This window comes from Malus domestica, chromosome 16 (genome assembly GCF_042453785.1).
Source record: "Malus domestica chromosome 16, GDT2T_hap1".
NCBI lineage: Eukaryota > Viridiplantae > Streptophyta > Magnoliopsida > Rosales > Rosaceae > Malus > Malus domestica.
Window position 1 is genome coordinate 3,088,238 of NC_091676.1, and position 11,754 is coordinate 3,099,991.

At 37.5% G+C, this 11,754-nt stretch overlaps 1 protein-coding gene and 2 long non-coding RNA genes across 4 annotated transcripts; 2 read left to right on the plus strand and 1 right to left on the minus strand.

Moving 5' to 3' along the window:
- Window positions 1-2,183: 2,183 nt before the first annotated feature.
- Window positions 2,184-3,133, minus strand: LOC114822038 (protein PLANT CADMIUM RESISTANCE 11-like). Its single transcript, XM_029095941.2, has 3 exons — window positions 2,974-3,133; window positions 2,620-2,691; window positions 2,184-2,488 (listed from the first exon to the last, which is right to left on the minus strand). Exons 1-3 carry the CDS (start codon window positions 3,131-3,133, stop codon window positions 2,184-2,186), a joined length of 537 nt encoding a protein of 178 aa, XP_028951774.2.
- A 4,165-nt stretch (window positions 3,134-7,298) lies between these two features.
- LOC139193197 (uncharacterized) lies at window positions 7,299-9,140 on the plus strand. 2 transcript variants are annotated; one of them, XR_011577613.1, is made up of 3 exons: window positions 7,299-7,515; window positions 7,628-7,702; window positions 7,827-9,140. It is a non-coding gene; the product is annotated as an uncharacterized lncRNA (long non-coding RNA). The 2 variants fall into 2 exon arrangements; XR_011577614.1 differs by having other exon boundaries at window positions 7,327-7,540.
- Window positions 9,141-11,028: 1,888 nt separating this feature from the next.
- Window positions 11,029-11,479, plus strand: LOC139193198 (uncharacterized). Its single transcript, XR_011577615.1, has 2 exons — window positions 11,029-11,152; window positions 11,260-11,479. It is a non-coding gene; the product is annotated as an uncharacterized lncRNA (long non-coding RNA).
- The last annotated feature ends 275 nt before the right edge of the window (window positions 11,480-11,754 follow it).

An 11,754-nucleotide genomic window follows, 5' to 3' on the forward strand; every position in this document is an offset into this window, starting at 1 on the left:
GCATCTTTTTCAACCTGGTTCTCTGATCTTACGAGCTTACACAGATGCTGATTGGGCTGGTGATCCCAATGATAGGCGGTCTACTACAGGTTTTGTTGTGTTTTTAGGCTCCAATCCCATTTCTTGGAGTTCTAAGAAACAACACACAGTTAGTCGATCCTCGACAGAGGCTGAATACAGGGCTATGGCCACTACCACTGCCGAAGTTGTTTGGCTTCAACAACTTCTGCAGGACCTTCATCTTGACATTTCCTCTCCTCCCAATTTACATTGTGACAACGTCTCTGCTATGGCTTTAGCTACAAATCCGGTATTGCATTCTAAAGCCAAACACATAGAGGTGGATTGTCACTTTGTGAGAGAAAGGGTTCAACAAGGTGTTATCTCTCTGCAATTTGTTGCTTCCACAGATCAATATGCAGATATTTTCACAAAAGGTTTATGTTCTCCATTGTTTACCACTCATTGTTCCAATCTTATGCTTGGTTTGCCTAAGGCATAAGATTGAGGGGGAATGTTAGAGTATATTAGTGGTCAACATTATGACATGTGTCATTGGATTATATGAGTTGAGATAGATAGGTCAGCATGTATTTATAGTGAAATATCTCTTGTAATAAAGTGTGAACTGAAATAATAAAACAGTTACAGTTTCTCTCTCTATTTGAGCTTTCTCTCTTTCTCTCTCTAGTCTTTCCTAATCTTTCAGCTTCCATAGCTATTGTTGACAATTGATCGATCGATCTATGATGATCCTATCCAAACAGGAAAACTAAAACAAAATAGAATTTGTAAATACGAGTATTTGTATTGAAGATGCAACCAACAAGTACCTGATGACGGTGCCCGGAATATAGACGATGGATCCTCTCCCAAACCAAGCGAGTTGATAGAAAAATGAAAAATAAGTTTGAACAGAAGGGCAAGATGGAAGAAAAGAATTTAGGTCAAATAAATAAGGTTCACACTAAACTAAACTGGAAAGCAATCAAATAATCAAGACTAAATCTGACTAGAGTAGGTACATTAACAGACTAAATATGACTAGAGTAGGTAGATTAAGGAGGGTTTTAAGGTTCTGATTAATAAATAAATAAATAAATCAAAGTTAATGAATTGGTGACCGGAATGAGGTCATATATGATAACACCTCCTATAAATTGTGAGTGTCAAACAACATGTGCTCACTGTTTCTTGACATACAAGTAACTTGGTCAATCCAAGTTAATGGTTAAGAAAATTGTGGAGCTTTATTTGTTTAGATTTAGGAGTCCTTATTTAGTGCAATTAATCATGAAAACATTAATTAGTTGAAAAATAATTTGTTACCATATATAGGACTATAATGAAATCCTAATTGATTTGGACTATCCTTTAATAAGTTAATAGGCCGGATTAAAGGGATGAGCATCTATATATTAAGAGGTCCTTGCATTCACAATAATCATCCTATTCTAATGCAAAACCCTTTTTCTGTGCACAAGGACTCTCAGCTGGCAGAGTATAGAAGTTCCTCCTTGAAACCCTAGCATCATCGCTTCGTCTTCCTCCTCTTTGGAAGATAAGTTTATTTCCCTTTAATTGTTTGATTAATTTATTGTAATTATATTTGTTATATCTATGATCCTAGTAACTTGTTGATTTTCAAATTACTTCTTACACCTCCATCCCACTCAAAATGAGGGCACGCATATATACACCGCTCAGTGCTGTACCCTTGAATCCCTGTTCGTACTTATCATATATATACCACTTCAAACATAAAAAACGACACACATATCCAGCGACAAAAAAGAGAGACAATGAATACCATACGAATGATGATGATGCTACGATGGAAATCTCTCCAAATTTGGTGGAAGAACAGAAAAGAGAAAAAGAAAAATGTAGAGCAATGAACACAAACTAAACTTCACCGGCGCGTAATAAAATAACCAAATCAGGACTAAATCCGACTAGAATAAGTAACTGATTAATCAAATCTTCTTTTAATTAATAAGAGATAATAAGAGAGGAGCCGAGACCATTAATAATAACAAAAAGTCATTCAAATATAATAGACTACTATTTGCGACAGCAAGGAGTACATGGAATTATTTTCCAACTCTAGAACAAGCATTTCCAATTGTTCTTCCTCGTACTTAGTCTACCTCAAACTCACAGCAAGGAGTACATGCAATTAGCTAGCGCGTCATGCCTGCTGCATAAAGTTGTGGATGTAGTGGCCTTGATGTTGGAGCCGGTCGTCTCTGCCTTTCAACGTTGCCGTGCCAGCCGATGGACATGTCAAAGCCCTGGTTCTGAAGATGTCTATACTCTTGGCACAAAGCACATGCCTCGCAGCAAAAATGGACGCAGCAATCCGTGCAGGGCTTCTCCTCCAAGAAATATTGTCCTCTCAATTTGGTTCTATAGAAGCACGAGTACAAACACGAGCAACCCATCAAGCACATCATCAAACTGTAAAGAGTTCCACTCACTCCACAAGCTGCATGCATGCAATCGTGCGCATAAATATGCTCATTTCATTAATTCTTTTGCGTAAGCAAGTTCGTAGTGTTAGTAACAAAATTAAGAGATCATCATGGTAAAAATACAAAATATACTTAATAAACTTACGAGTTGATCCCCTATCCACAATTTCTGCAATGCGTCCAAATGTTACACATGGACACCAACACGTCAAGCAACCTAGAAAATTACGAAATATTTGATTATCTAAAAGTATAAACAAAACTTGTGCCATGTATAACTGAGTATTAAAAAATTGATAGAATTATTGAATAGAATATTAGGATTAATGTTTTCTTTATCATAAAACTCCAAAAGTTCAAAAATCTTACTTTTGCAATAAATAGTAAAGGGAAATAAAGTAAAGAGAAATAAAATGATAACATAGGTTTACCCTTAATACAATGATCTGGCATAAGTTATGAGTGAAATAATTAAAAATAATGCATAAGATGCACTTACAACTGCTAACATCACCACAACAATTGCAGAGCCCAGTGGACCAAGCCATCGGGGAAGCAGAAGTACTGGTGCTAATTAGGTTAAGCGGAATGCCGGTGGTTGTTAGAGGCGGCACTGATGGGGATGGCGGCCGCATTGACTCTCTTTCTAACTTAGCCATGCCCATATGGTACTCTTGAAAATCGAGCGATGATCACTGTATGTATGTATGTATGTGTGTGTGTGTGTCAGTTTTCATCAACAGACATATTGTCTTATTCAACGTACATGCCTCTTCGTATGAACGGATTACACTTCAGCAGCCAACGGGTGTGTTTTATATTTTTGGTAGTGAATTACACAAGCGTGAATGGGGCCCTTAAAATTGTGGACGACTCTGGTTCCAGTATTTTTTCTTCGCTTAATCGGATAAATGGTCCCCTTGGTCATAAGGTATTCAGATGATAGCCCCTGTGGTAAAAAAATTCGGATTTAAACCCCTGTGGTCTAAGTCTGTTAGGATTTATGCCATTCTGTTATATAATGTTGACGTGGCTGCCACATATATGCCACGTGGCTGCCAAATGTCTGTCACGTGGCAAAAATAATAATTTTTAATTTTTTTTTAAAAACCTGAATTTTTACAAAAAAAATTTAAAAAAAAAAAACAAAAAAAACCCAGAAGCTCCCCCCGCCCTCCGCCCGTTCCCCCCCCCCCCGCCGGACTTCTTCTTCTTCTTCTTCCCGTCGGAGCCCTCTCCCCGCGCGACCCTCCTCCCTCTCCTTCTTCCTTCTTCTTCTTCTTCCCGCCGGTCTCCCTGCGCGACTCCTCCCTCTCCCTCTTCCTTCTTCTTCTTCTTCTTCTTCTTCTTCTTCTTCTTCTTCTTCTTCTTCTTCTTCTTCTTCTTCTTCTTCTTCTTCTTCTTCTTCTTCTTCTTCTTCTTCTTCTTCTTCTTCTTCTTCTTCTTCCCGCCGGAGACCAGCTCCCCCCCTCACCGGAGCCCTCTCCCCGCGCGACCCTCCTCCCTCTCCCTTTTCCTTCTTCTTCTTGCAGATCTGGGTTTTTTTTTTTTTTTTTTTTGTAAAAATTCAGGTTTTTTTTTTAAAACAAAAATAAAAATTATTATTTTTGCCACGTGGCAGACATTTGGCAGCCATGTGCCATATATGTGGCAGTCACGTCAGCATTATTTAACAGAATGGCATAAATAACAGATTTAGACCACAGGGGTTTAAATCCGAATTTTTTTACCACAGGGGCTATCATCCGAATACCTTATGACCATGGGGACCATTTATCCGATTAGGCCTTTTTTTCTTCTTCTTCTTTTAGTTATTTTAAGCCGAACTTATAAAAGCAATAAATGTATGGGCCACTAAAGGTCAAGAATGCCCACAGGAGTTGCCCAAATTGCAATATACAGTTTGATGGTCTGAAGTTTTTATTCTTCCATGCATCACCTGTGGGCGGATTGCGGAGATTGTTTTTTTTTATTTTTTTTTATTTTTTTATGCAAAGAAATTCATTAAAGCACGAAGCCTCTGGTACAACCATTTCCAATACAATCAAAATTAAAGGCATGAAGCCACTTAGTACTACAGTCTAGTGGTATTTCTCTTCACTTGTAAGTGAGAGGCTTTAGGTTCGATTCTCGCCAAAGGCGAATTTGAACCACATTATTGCTAGTCCATTGTGAGGCTAAACCTATCCCTTCCTCTTAGTGTAGATGATATCGTTTGTTCAAAAATAAAAATTAAAGGCATGAAAAGCAACATCAGGTAAACAGAAATCCCAATAATGAGAATTCAAGAGTTACAGACCAAGGTGAGCTAAAGCATCCGCAACAAAGTTTGCCTCTCTGAAAATGTGCTTCTAGTCAACTTGACTAAAAGACCGAGCTAGGATACGAATATAATTGATGATAGAGTTGACTCTCCAAGGAATTCCCCAATGACCCTGCATAGCTTCAATGATGAGCTTAGAGTTCCCCTCCACCATCACTTTAGTGAAACCCTTGCGCCTAGCACACTAGAGCCCTTCTCGCAAACACATCGCTTCTGCTACCGAAATAGTAGTGCCATCAAGATTAAGAGTCCCCGCCCCAATCACTTGTCAATTACTGTTACAGAGTACAAAAAGCAGCAGCAGCACTGTTGTTCGAAACTGAACCATCAAAATTGAGTTTAATCATATGCTAGTCAGGTTTGTCATTTAATAAAGGAAGAGATAGGTAAAGACTCCTTAGATTTCCAACAACTAGTTTTTTGGACTGTTGGATTTCCAACGGTCAAAAAAATTTGAAATTCAAATCCAACGGCTAGTGACGTGGCGCGTTATGGGTCGTCCAATCCTGAGATCAATGGTCCACGATTTTCGACCAAAAAATGAAAAAAAATACCAAACAGTAAAAAATATGACCGTTTGCCACGTGTCCACATTTGGGTTGTTGGATTTGAATTTTTTTCAAATCCAATAGTCCAAATTTATTAACTTAATAAAAATTAATAAAAAATTGTTTAAAAATACAGAAAAAATAAAATAAATTTTTTTTTCTATAAATACCTAACCATCATCTTCCACCTTACATCACATTTCAATATTTTCAACACTTTCAACCAAAGCTTTCATATTATTTTTTTTGTGTGGAAAAATGGCTATGTGGAAGCTCATCGAAAATGTTACATTGTGTCAATGTTGGGTTCAAATTACTCATGACCGTTTTACGAGTAATGAGATGGAGTTGCGAGAAATATGGAGTATAATTACTGAAGCGTTTTGTGATAGGCTGGGAGATCGCATAAGAAGTAGTCAAGTGGCACGTCGTGATTGGTTGAAAATTTTATCGGAAATCTATCAACAAAATAGTACGTTCGGATAATGACACGTGGCTTAACAAGATTGGTTGAAAATATGATCGAAATCTTGGCTAAATTATTGTACACAGATAATGACACGTGGCGCGTCAGGATTGGTTGAAAATCTTATCGGAAATCTATTCACAAAATAGTACGTTCGGATAATGATACGTGACGTGACAAGATTGGTTGAAAATCTGATCGAAATCTTGGCTAAATTATTGTAAACAGATAGTGACACGTGATACGTCGGAATTGGTTGAAAATCTTATTGAAAATCTATTCACAAAATAGTACTTTCGGATAATGACACGTGGCTTGACAAGATTGGTTAAAAATCCTATCCGAAATTAAAACTAATTTTTTTATTATTATTTTATAAATTTTTTTTTAAATGAGTTGGGTGCCAGTGCATTTTGTAGGGATGAAGATGCATTTGTGCCAGCGTATTTTTTACAGGTGGAGATGCATTCGGCCAATTAACTGTTCATTGCATTGGGCCAATTAATTGTTGATTGGGATCAATCACTGTTAATTAAGTAGATTAAATGGCTGGGTGCCAGCACAATTTTTAGGGGTGTAGTTGCTCTCATCCATCAGCCGTCAGCCTTCCGTGAGCCCGAGTCGTCTTCGCTTCGAATCTTGGAGTCCTCAGTCCTCAGTCGAAGAAAGCTGCCAGAAAGCTGCCAGAGAGGTACGCTATTTCACCAATGGAATGGCTTGCCTATTTTGGAAGCAGCTTCTGATTGTGGTGCTCCATGACAAAAGTATTTAGCTATGAAGAAGATGAACCTTTAGAGAGAGGGAGAGATCAAAAGAGAAATGTAAGGGTGAGAAAGTTCAACTGTATTTTCTTAATGAGAAAGACATTACAAACTATGTTATATATGTAAGATTCAACTGTATTTTCTTAATAAGAAAGACATTACAAACTATGTTATATATGTAAGATCTCTGAAAGTGATTAAAAAGATGAAAGTTTTCATCACAACAATCTTTTGAAATTGACCAAGAACAAAAAACATTCATAGACCTCCTAATCTCGCCTAGGTGTGGGTTAAAAAAAACCGAAAACCGAAAAAATTCGAACCAAACACCGATTGAGACCGAAAAAACTAAACCGAACTGAACCAAATTAATTAAATTAATATTTATTTTATTTAATTATCTTTGGGTATTATTTTCTAAACCCAATTTGTAAGCCCAAATATGCCAAGCTCAATATGTTACCAAACCTTAAGCCCAAAATATTAAAACAGGCCTTTACAACTCTAAACCTAAACCTATTATTCCTCCTCTTTCTTTTCTTTCCTCCTAGCCGCACTTTACCATCTCTCAATCTTTTTTCTTTCCGTTTCTTTTTTCCCTTTCATTTCTTTCTCCTGGACTCCAGCCGCACCTTCATTCTTCTCTCCCCTGTTTTTTTCTCTCCCTAGCCGAACCTTCATTCTGTTATGGTTCCCAACTTCCCGGTGTACCGCCTGTCTTGCTTATTCAATGTGCGAAGGAGCACATCTTCAATAAACATATGCTTCTCCCCAAGAGGCCAGTCGAAGTCCTCTGGCATGGAGTCAAGTAAAAGATTGTGGCTATAGGGATCAATTCCATAAACTTCTTGCTCTATAAATTCGTCTCCAAGCATTTTCCTTGGCTTGTAATCCTTTACTTCAGGAAGCTCCATATCCGACTCCTCAGTTCCATTCTTAAGTAAGTTTCTCAACACAATCATCTGGTAAGGATACCTGCATTTTCCGTTTCACATTCTCCTCATTGGATACAATAACATATTCCTCAATAACTTCATATTGCATCGTAACAGGAGGAACCAAGCTTGATTTTGTCATGCGAGCACCCCACTTCCTATCATCAGTCATAGAATCAAAACCCTCATCAGGTATCTGCTCTTGACTGCCCAGTTTTTTTTTTTTTTTTTTTTTTTTTTAATTTTCATGAAAAAAACCGAACCGAACTGAACGGTAACTTTGGTTTGGTTCCGAACACAACCCTAATCTTTCCAGCAAATAGGTCTTTCCAGCAAATAGGTTCAAGTTCAACCATGGTTAGCGAATAATTGCTCCAAATCACCTTTTATAAGCAAAGACAAAAACTATAACTTTCCAACTAGCTCAGTGTCTACTCTATTTTGAAGCTCTTGAGTCTTGACCATAAGTTCGTATGATACATACGCATCCAAGCATACTTATTGAACCTGTTTGACTTCAAGAACCCTCTTGTCTCAATCAACAATTGTAACCTGTTTTGGTTTCTCCATCAGACCTTTTCCCTTTAGCCCCAATATATTGCTTCAATTTCTTATACACACAAAGGGTAATACAAGGATCTGCTATGTTGGCCATCTTCAACCCATGGAAATCATTTAGCTTATTAGCATCGTCATCGACTCCAACCCCTAAATCTGTAACTTGTATTCGCAAGAAATTAATCAGGGAGCTTTGGGAATTCTTCTTCTTTTGGTTTGTCCAAAATTTGGTGGATGAGACAAGTTTGACCAATACACAATTGCAAGATGGCAAGCGGGTTCTCTTGAGGGTGGCGCCACTCAATATCAAGTCCAACCAAGTCATTTTCTGCTTCAATATTGTTGAACGATGACTATCAAATATTGAAGCAGGAAATGACTTGGTTGGACTTGATATTGAGTGGCGCCCAACCTCTTGCCATCTTGCAATTGTGTATTGATTAAACTTGTCTAATCGACCAAATTTTGCACACACCAAAAGAAGAAAATTTTCCAAAGCCTCTTGTTGACTTTCTTGCCAATCCAAGTTACAGATTTGTGGGGTTGGAGTCAATGATGATGCTAATAAGCTAAATGATTTCCATAGGTTGAAGGTGGCCAACGCAGCAAATCCTCATATTACCCTTTGTGCGTATAAAAAATTGAAGCAAGGTATTGGTCTAAAGGCTTTGTGTGAAAAGGGACTTGGATGGCTAATGGAGAAACCAAAACAGGTTACAATTGGTGATTGGGACAAGAGGGTTCTTGAAGTCGAACAGGTTCGATACGCATACCTAGATGCGTGTATGATACGAACTTATGGTCAAGACTCGAGAGCTTCAAAATGAAGTAGACACTGAGCTAGTTGGAAATTTATAGTTTGTCTTTGCTTATAAAAGGTGATTTGGAGCAATTATTCGCTATTAAAAGTCAGAGACTCTCCTCAACTATAAAAGAAGACCATTCTCCTACAATTAAGGAGGAATGTCATTATTGTACTTAAACTAGTCATTAGAACACACTAATGATAATTAAACTTATGTATTTGTGTAAACCTTTCACCATTAATGAGAACTCCGTGGACGTAGCCAAACTTAGAGTGAACCACGTACATCTTATGTTTGCTTCCCTCTCTTTACATATTATCCTCACCATGTGACTAGAGCAACCGGACAAAGATCACAAACTTGGCATTTTATGTTGTTCCAAAGTTTTATCAATTTTGTGCATCGACAGTATTGTAACCGGTTTGTGCCTTTTGGGTGCAAACTTTGACATAAATTTCGTTTATTGATTGTATGTTAGTCCATCTCTATGTTTATTATTATTACTGTATATGTGATTACCAAAAACATGTGTGTGTGTGTATATATATATTATGTGCTTGCTTGTTGCTGATGCTCCTTTTTTTCCCTGGTACTTTGTAAAATTGTAATTTTAACTGTATCTTTTTTGTTGGGGCCTTCAAATAGTGCTTCTACCAATCTATAAATTCATATATTTTTTTTCCAAGAAGTGATTGTTATTTCTATTAAGACACATGAACACAATTATAATGGTTTCCATATGAGTGCATTCCCTAGTGTCAATGCACTGATCTGGAGATAATTCGCACAAATAAAAATAAACTGTAAACTTTCTAACAGCTACCACAAGCATCTCTATAAACTCTACCACAAAGACGGCATGTGCAATAGACTTATACTGAGGCACATACAATGTCATTGCCGTCAAGCGAGACCACAAAAACCATCATTGACAAGCGAGGCCGCATCACTCGCTAGACAAGACATTACCCGTTAAACGCTGTACATACGAAACATACACTAATCCGATAACGGTGTCCACCGTTGACTTATCTCCACCGGCCAAGTCCTCTCTACCTAAGATGATACAACATCTGCAAGATCCGCTACTCCTATAAACCAAGCAAAGCGAAGCTGCCATATGAACCTGGCCACGTAAGGGTGGCGACGCCGTGAATCAATCTAGAAAAACAACACCCTTAAGATCAACGGCTCGGACCCACCAACAACTAATAAACCTCAACAAACCACGCCCATAATCAAGAGAAAACCGGCTCGTTCGTATCTAATCAAGCTACCAATTTTTGTCCCTTTGTGCTTCTGTCCAATTTGTGGCAAAATGTTGCTAAACTTGAACAAATGTTGACCATCCAATTATGCGCACATACCATAGCAAACCGATACTCATAATTGACCTTTACCTTCGTTTACGTTCAATATTATATGGATATCTTTTGATAGGCAAATTTTATGAAGATTTATTTTTAAAATACAAGTGATGGTCTGTTTTAAATTAATCTAAACTACGAAAAGTGAAATCTGAATTAGATTAATTAATTAGTTAATTAATTAGAAGAAAACTTCTACACCAATTCAAGCCCCTAAACTTGCTAATTAAAGATAGTTAATTGTCATTAGTCATCCTCATTATCTACTCATGAACAGTGCAGACGAATTTAACAAGCATAACGAATAGACATGATCTTAATGTACGTGCATGACATATTCATGAACTTGGATTCATTTGCAGTAAGATAATATGCAAATCAGCATTTCTGCATCTATATCCATTTTTGACCGCAAACAAAGTATTTTGTGTTCTTCGATCTCTCTCAAACTATTTATTTAAATCCCAAACTCTTCCCTTCAGCAACCCAACTCACCATTTCCTGATCAGGAATCCGAAAACAAAAAAGCACTTTTGATTTCAGAACTCTTTATCAATAACTCGACATGCAAATTCACACAAACGCTAATCTTGCATTCGAGGATGAAAGTGCTTATGTCGACGATGATGATATCTTTTTCGCCGAGATTAGAAGGCAGATTTTGGCCTTGACTGCAGACAATGAAGATTTTCCGGACGCGAAATATAACTCATTTCGCAGTAATGTCACCAAACGTCCTGCAGGTCACAGTATGTCATCATCACTTGGATATATAAGTTGGTTGGGAAATAAGAACAGTACTAATTATGCAGTGCCAGCTTCTCTTACGAAGTTGTGGGAAAATATCAATGTGACTGGGACTGGAGTTTTTATACCACAAGCTGTAAAATCCAGAAGAGATTGCAGGCCAAGTAAGCACTCTAATCCTTTCTTAATTAGTTTAGTCTTTTCCCAGAAAGAAAAAAAAGATTTTATTCAATTTTAATTCGTCAGTGACTAATTTTTGGCTGGTGTACAGCAGGAAGGATGAACGACAGGAGAAAAACTTACAAGCGAGTGGAGAACTTGATCAAGCACTCATGAGCACAAGTATGCTAACCTCAAATAATGTCACGGCCCCTTTCAAAACAGAACAGATTACCGATGGGCAAAACATTTTGCGGTAAAAACACTGCAAGCATCATGTGTCAAATGACAAAACAAAACACTAAGAATGCCACATTATTCAGTTGCATCAAGTTCAAATTGCAAGATAAAACCTGAACAGTAATTTCCATACTCTCTTTTTCTTCTCATGCAATTCTCTTAGTTTTTTTAGCTTTTGAATCGGATAAATTATTTTTGGTCGTACTCAGTGCACAAGGCTCCCGCTTTACGCAGGATCTGGAAAAGGTGAATCGGATAAATTATAATAAGAAAAAAAACGTCAAAGGAGACAACGAGATAATGCAAATCATTACCCTTTAAATATTAGGCGAGACCTGCGTAAAAGCCAAGGAAGGGAACAACTTGC